Source organism: Diceros bicornis, chromosome 12, assembly GCF_020826845.1.
Source record: "Diceros bicornis minor isolate mBicDic1 chromosome 12, mDicBic1.mat.cur, whole genome shotgun sequence".
Classification (NCBI taxonomy): Eukaryota; Metazoa; Chordata; class Mammalia; order Perissodactyla; family Rhinocerotidae; genus Diceros; species Diceros bicornis.
In genome coordinates, this window is record NC_080751.1 from 32,651,620 (window position 1) to 32,659,336 (window position 7,717).

Below are 7,717 nucleotides of genomic sequence, written 5' to 3' on the forward strand. Positions count from 1 at the left end.
AGAGTCTTTGTAGTACTTTATAATGAGATGGGAGTGATGATGATTATTGTTTATACATACAGAGATTTGCTCGTTCTCTTGTGACACAATATATAAGAGTCCTTGAACTTAAAGATGAATTATGTACTTTTCTTTTCAAAAATACGACTGTTTCAGTTTTCTTAACCTTTTTGTTCCTTGGTGATAAATAGTTATCAGTAGTATGAAACCTAGTTCATATTTTCTAAAAATTCTATTGATTTAAAGTAAAGATGACATTTTATTATTTTTTATGGTAAATAAAAATTTTAAAGAAAATCCTCGCTTTATAGATTTCATAGATACAGTATATAAATACAGATATTGGCTGATCAAGCTGGAAAAAGTTCAACATCTTGGTTTTTTTATTTTTCACTTCGCTAGATTTTATTATTTTTTTATTTATTTATTTTTGTTTATTGCAGTAACATTGGTTTATAACATTGTATAAATTTCAGATGTACATCATTATACTTCTATTTCTGCATAGATTACATCATGTTCACCACCCAAATACTAATTACAACCCCTCACCACACACACATGCCGAACTATCCCTTTTGCCCTCCTCTCTCCCCGCTTCCCCTCTGGTAACCACCAATCCAATCTCTGTCTCTATGAGTTTGTTTGTTGTTGTTACTATCTACTACTTAATGAGGGAGATCATACGGTATTTGACCTTCTCCCTCTGAGTTATTTCACTTTGCATAATACCCTCAATGTCCATCCATGTTGTCACAAATGGCTAGATTTCATCGTTTCTTATGGCTGAGTAGTATTGCATTGTGTATATATACCACATCTTCTTTATCCGTTCGTCCCTTGATGGGCACTTAGGTTGCTTCCAAGTCTTAGCTATTGTGAATAACGCTGCAATGAACACAGGGGTGCATGTATCTTTACGCGTGGGTGTTTTCAAGTTGTTTGGATAAATACCCAGCAGTGGAATAGCTGGATCATATGGTAGTTCTATCCTTGATTTTTTGAGGAATCGCCATACTGTTTTCCGTAGTGGCTGCACCAGTTTGCACTCCCACCAGCAGTGTATGCGAGTTCCCTTCTATCCATATCCTCTCCAACACTTGTTGTTTCCTGTCTTGTTAATTATAGCCATTCTGACGGGCGTGAGGTGATACCTCATTGTAGTTTTGATTTGCATTTCCCTGATAGTTAATGATGTTGAACATCTTTTCATGTGCCTGTTGGCCATCTGTATATCTTCTTTGGAGAAATGTCTGTTCAGGTCTTTTGCCCATTTTTTAATTGGGTTGGTAGTTTTTTTGTTGTTGAGATGCATGAGTTCTTTATATATTTTGTGATTAACCCCTTATCAGATGTATGGTTTGCAAATAAAAGATGACATTTTAACTGAGTGAGAAAGAAACTGCTTTCTGAAAGAAACTTTGCTATGGGGAGATGATTTTGAAAAGAGATGCTGGGAAATATTTCTATTTATATATATGTTCTATTTATCTATATATTCTGTTGTTATGAATTTTCTTGCCAAAAACAATGTGTGTGACCTAGAAAAACTCTCATATTGACACATTTAAAGTACTTGGAAACAGTTTCCCTGGGTTTTGAATGCATTTAATAAAAATGTAAAAAAGTTAAACTTTCTAATTAGCATATAAACTGATTGATATCAGGAGAAATAGAAATTTACCAGATGAATTTTGATAAAAAACTTCTGCATAATTCGTAGATGGGATAGGATAGTATCCTGATTAGTTCAGCTAAGCCACAGTGTGCTCCTCCCATTTGGACCTACATGCTTTTGTAAGATGTTTTTCAACTACATCAGCCCTTGTAACCAAGTATCAAAATAAACTGGACCTAGAACCAACTCTTGGAATTGCCAAGTCACTAAGAATTAAATTAATAAAGCATAGTCAATCACCTTGCTCTTGTTAAAATATTAATATATTTAGTAAAAGCAAAAAGGGTTTTATACTTTTAATAAATGAAATTATTTAATATATATTTTATTTTAACTTATTCTTTTAATTTTTTATAGTGCAAATAATGTTAATTTAGTAATATACACATGTAATTTATATGTAAATATCCATAAATTGGGGTTATGTACTCAAAGAGTTTTTACTAATTGGATGTGCAGACAAAACATTTGGAGATCACTAGATTAGATTGTGTCTAGGATTTGTATGATATTTTACAGTTTGTAAAATACTTTTGCAAGCATATGAAATGCTTTTGCAAGGTTCAATGTGTTCTACCTTGAACCTCATCAACAACCTTTTGATGCAGAGAGATGTCATTATGTCCATTTTATAGATAGTCATTATGCCCATTTTACAGAAGAGGAAATGAAGATTCAAATATTTAAATGACTTGCCCAAGGTCTCGCAACTAATTAATAATGGCTCCTCAACTCCAGTACAGGGCTTAGTACTGGATGGTACTCTTTCCATTCATTCCATTCATTGCTATTCTACTGGTCATTCTTCAAGTTTTGATTTTCTGCCCTAATCTAGTATTTATTTTTCAGAGTCCTCAGGCAGTTGCTTTTTGTATTTTGTCTAGAGTTTTTAGTTGTGATCAGTGGAAGAGAGAGACTGTATAAGTAAATTAAGAAAGACTGGGGGCCGGCCCGCTGGCTTAGTGGTTTAGTGAGCGCGCTCCGCTACTGGCGGCCCGGGTTTGGATCCCGGGTGCGCACCGACGCGCTGCTTCTCCGGCCATGCTGAGGCCGCGTCCCACATACAGCAACTAGAAGGCTGTGCACCTATGACGTACAACTATCTACTGGGGCTTTGGGGGGGAAAAAAAAAAAGGAGGAGGATTGGCAATAGATGTTAGCTCAGAGCTGGTCTTCCTCAGCAAAAAGAGGAGGATTAGCAAGGATGTTAGCTCAGGGCTGATCTCCCTCACAAAAAAAAAAAAAAAAGGACTGGGAACAAAAAGATGGAAGCCAACCAGAAAGACAGTATATTAATGGTGAAATTATAAATTCTAGTAGATGGCCCAGAAGTTGAATGAATACATTTGATGTGGAAAAAACCATGCAAATGACCCATATATATAGATCATTTGATGATATGAGGGCAGGCTAGAGATGACTGGTTGTGGAAAATTTAGATAGTGAGTATGTATGATATACATGTAGTTATGTGCTATAGTAAAGTTGGCGTTAATAAGCATAATGAATTAAGAATTGTGGACTTTATTTTGATCATTGTTTTGATTTAATAAAACATATTATATGTAGCCTTTTATTTTGACTGTTCTGTCAGTACATATAACAAAATGAACAAAATTGAAGAATTCTATATGGGAATGAAAAGTTCGAGGTTGCTTGTCTGCTAATAGAGCTATAGATAAACTAGGTTTAACATCCTAAATTGAAAATGATTGGGTCAGAAAAGTGACTTAAAAGTATATATGGTTTCAGATATAATTTTCTAGCCTACAATCAGTAGCATAATCCAAGAAGAAAGAGATTTATTTAACAAATTAAAATCTGGTTTTAACAGGTTTTCATGAAAGTACGTTTTACACACAGCTTCTGGGCTTTTTTCATGTTATAAATTCCAGGCGTGACTCTCTTAGCCTGGTGGCAACACATCTGGAAATACTATGCATCACTAAAACTTTCATAGGAAGTTTGGCGTGCTTTGAAATATTGCATATATGATTATAAAAATCCCCTTAGTATTCACTGACATTAAACTAAGATGGCACTGATGGGTATATTATTGTCTATGTTAATAATCTACAGTTGAAAGACTCCCTTGGTTCGAATGAATACAGTTCTTACCTCTAATTGTTCATCAGGCCAATGGTTTATTGTGCTTGCAGGAGGAAAACCGAAATGGTGCAATTAAAACTGGAACCAATATCTGACTATACCCTCTCCTTTTTAAATTATTAAATGGATAGATCTTCTGAAACTGATGGTAGTTTTACTGGTTTAGAAGATGTTAGAGAATTATTTTGGGCTTATCACAGTTTAAAGAACTGTAGACTTGGAGTCAGATCAGTTGGATCTAGTGTCAGCTATGTTGTTGATGTACAGTGTCAACATGGACAAGTTACCTAAGCATCCTATAACAAATGTGTACTGGTCCAGTTTGGCTTGATCACAAATGATTAAGCTTCCACACACGTATTAGCATAAACAAACAAATGGTTTTTTTAGCTTTTAAGGTAGGGCTACAGTGGTGTAGTCAGATGACCTGGAAAGGCTTGTCAGTGCTGCAGAAGGCTGTCGGGTAGCCAGAAGAACTCTGCAGCCTGAGGAGTTTGTAAGTCAATATAGTCTGTCAAATTGGAGAAGCTGGAGATGCATTAAGGATCCCTTAGTCCTGAGTGAGCAGCTCTCTTCTAGGTTGCACAACCGTCCTTTATCTTCCTTCTGGGTGTGATATAAGTATCTATAATAACAAGAATGTGCAGAATGAAGAGATTTCAATTTAACAAGAACATATTAAACTCCAACTGAATATAAGTAAAAATTCTTTTAACCAACCTCACTTTAACCCATGCACTGCAGTCTTGTCATTTCCTCTGTCAGTCCATCCAACTGTGTCCAGGGCATGCTCAGTGTTTGCAGCTGATAGGCTACTCTCTAGTATGCCAACATGCTTTTGTCCCTACTGGCTGAGTTGTGTGCTTACCAAGAATCAGTTATGCTTATTTCCAAAACTTTTATTACGTTTAGGCATACCCAGTGACATTAGGACCAATTATTGTTCCTGATCTCACTGGGTAAGAGGGCTTCCGTATATGTAATAGTTGCGCATGGTCAACCTACTTGTTGAGATTCACCCTGATTACTCTTTTGGAAAACTAGGAGGGGTTGCAGTTTGGGCGTGCTCTCTGTACCTATTCCTGTTAATCCTTCCAGTGCTCCCTTTACCTGTGTTTTCCCATCTTAGAGGTGAGTGTGATGATTCTTCATTTATCATCTTCTCTTAGACTCAGGTTTTATGTTCAAAATCAGATAACTCTTTTGCTTTTCTTATTTGGCATTTTGAAACACTGTGGTTTGAGGAGTTTCCCAAACTCTGAATAAACTAAACTAAACTTACACCAATAAGCTTAAACTGAAATGTAAGATGATAGATTGACTTCAGTGGTTTAGAAGATGTTGAAGATGTCAGAGAATTAGTATATTTCAGGCCCTATGGGGTATTACAGTTTAAAGAACCCTAGACTTGGAGTCAGACCAGCTGGGTTCTTGATAGTACTTGTCTTTGCTGCTCTGATCCTGGACTGTTAATTATTGTTACATTTCATGGCGATTTATAGAAGATTTCTTGGACTAACAAAAGACGTTAGATTTGTTTCACATAAAACCACTAGCTGTTTTTAGTACTCTCAGTTTCCATGGACATAAACTTCTTTAGTTAACACTTTACATCTTGGAAAATGAAACTGCTGTCTTATGATTCTTAGTTAAGTGCATGTGGATTATCCTTTAAGTGGTAATGAGCTTTTGGTAACAGGGTTTTAGCACGTGCACGTGTACACACACATGCTTTGGGGTCAGATGCACTTGAGTTTGACTGCTGGCTCTACTATGTACTAGATGTATGGCCTTTGGAAAGTTACTTAAACCTCTGTTTTCTTATCTTTATAAGAGCATGATGATACCTCATAGAGTTAATGAAGATAAAAAGAGAATGTGTGTGAAATGATGGGCATATGGCATAGTTGGCACTCAATAAATGTTCCTTTTCTCTCTGGGTCACTTTTAAAATTTCATTCCATGTCATGGATAAAAAGAGAAAAACTTTGGTAAGCTACACATTTATTCACTTGATGTGGTAGGTCTGGAGACCATTTGCAATGAAACAGTAAGAGGGATGTAGCATTTGCTGCTGCGAGCTTCGTCATTTCTAAAGTTAGTTCATCCATTTCTTAAGTTCTGATTGGTATTGCCAGATCTTTAGAATTTGAACATTTAGTTGTTTTTTTTTTTTTTTTTTTTTTTTTTGTGAGTAAGATCAGCCCTGAGCTAACATCCATGCTAATCCTCCTCTTTTTGCTGAGGAAGACCGGCTCTGAGCTAACATCTTTTGCCAGTCCTCCTCCTTTTTTTCCCCAAAGCCCCAGTAGATAGTTGTATGTCATAGTTGCACATCCTTCTAGTTGCTGTATGTGGGATGCGGCCTCAGCATGGCCGGAGAAGTGGTGCGTCGGAGTGCGCCTGGGATCCGAACCCGGGCCGCCAGTAGCGGAGCGCGCGCACTTCACCGCCAGGCCATGGGGCCAGTCCGAACATTTAGTTTTATTTGGCCCTGGGCACTGACTTTGAATGTGTGGGCGGCAACTGGAGGGAGAGGAACCATGTGAAGGCTGTAAAAAGAATAAATAAATAAAGTTATTGTGGTCATTCTGGCCCAAGTAATCTTCTTTCAAAAGTAAGTCTAAGTAGCATATCACTTCTCTTTTACTACACAGAAATGGGGGGCGGGGGGGAGAAAAAGGCATTTGTCTTAATATACTATTATATCTTTCTGTCTAAAAAATTTTCGTCATTCTTTTTTTATTTGTTTCTCCAGCCTCTGTTCCATCCCTGACCCACCTTTGTCGTTTGGAAATTCGGTCCAGTCTGAAACCAGGACACCTACGATCTGACAGTTTTATCTGTCAGTTGCCCCTTCCCAGAAGCCTACATAATTATTTGCTCTATGCAGAGGTTCTGAGGACGCATGAAGTTCCAGAACTGGCCGTTATTCAAGATGGAGAAATCAGCAAAGCTACTTAACACAGCCTACTTACTCTGAAAACCACCAAGACCAAAAGTCATGGAATACGAATTCTTCATGATTTAATAGTCATAAAAGATGATTTTTGTTTTTGTGGTTGGTTAGGTTTTGGCGGACAATAGTTTAATGCAAATGTTTACCCCTGGGCTCCTTGGTTAAAAAAAAAATATTGTAAACCTCACTTATGTTACTTTATTGCAGTTTTATCACCAGTACATTTTATGTTGTAATATTCATTTACCTAACCATTTTCTGGTATATTCTGTTAATGAACTGTAATGCCACTTCTAGTGCTAAACATGGAGTATTTCCGCCTGTGATTCTGTGTTTACCTAGAGCTGGGAGCTTATAATAGAATGCATAAAACTTCCCTGGACATGAACTCACAGTGGGCTTGAATATTATTATTATTATTTTATTTGAGGTTGAATATCTCTTATGTTTATGAAAGAATTATATTCCATTCTCATCTCTTAATTCAGTCACTTTTATGAAAAACTGATGTTCACTGGCTTTTCACAGGTAAACTCGGGAGAAATTTTTTTTTAAAGAATGTAGAAAATGAATCATTTTGCTATTGTTTTTTTCCCCCAATTCCTCGAGACTCTCTTTGGCTAAAAAAAGACTCCATTTCTGCTAAGGCAAGAACAGACCTAAACTCAAAGATATGCTCAGTTGAAAAAAAATTCGGTCTGTATTGAGGTAAATGAGCATTTTACTGCATTTAGAATGCTAGTCAGGAGGCTGGGAGGGGCGTTTCTCTGGTGTCATCTTTAAAGAAAGAAAGGTATGTATTCTTGAGGCACTCGGTATCAAATAAAACAAGCTCCACTCAGCCTCCAAATCAGAGGGCAGCTTTGATCCTATAAGGCAATGATTGCCAATTCTACTAATATTATTCTGTTTTTCCTTTTTGTTATCAAGATAGGTTATCAAATAGTCCATGAAATTTAGACCTCAGAATC

The 7,717-nt window shown here is 36.6% G+C and overlaps 1 protein-coding gene across 1 annotated transcript in view; it reads left to right on the plus strand.

Annotated features, from left to right (window-relative positions):
• The window catches only part of ASB3 (ankyrin repeat and SOCS box containing 3), a 105,517-nt gene extending 98,064 nt beyond the window's left edge, over positions 1-7,453 (plus strand). The window contains exon 10 of the mRNA XM_058551244.1: positions 6,546-7,453. Within this exon, the coding sequence (XP_058407227.1) occupies positions 6,546-6,751 (206 nt within the window). The 3' untranslated portion in view covers positions 6,752-7,453. The remainder of the gene's footprint in view (positions 1-6,545) is intronic.
• The last annotated feature ends 264 nt before the right edge of the window (positions 7,454-7,717 follow it).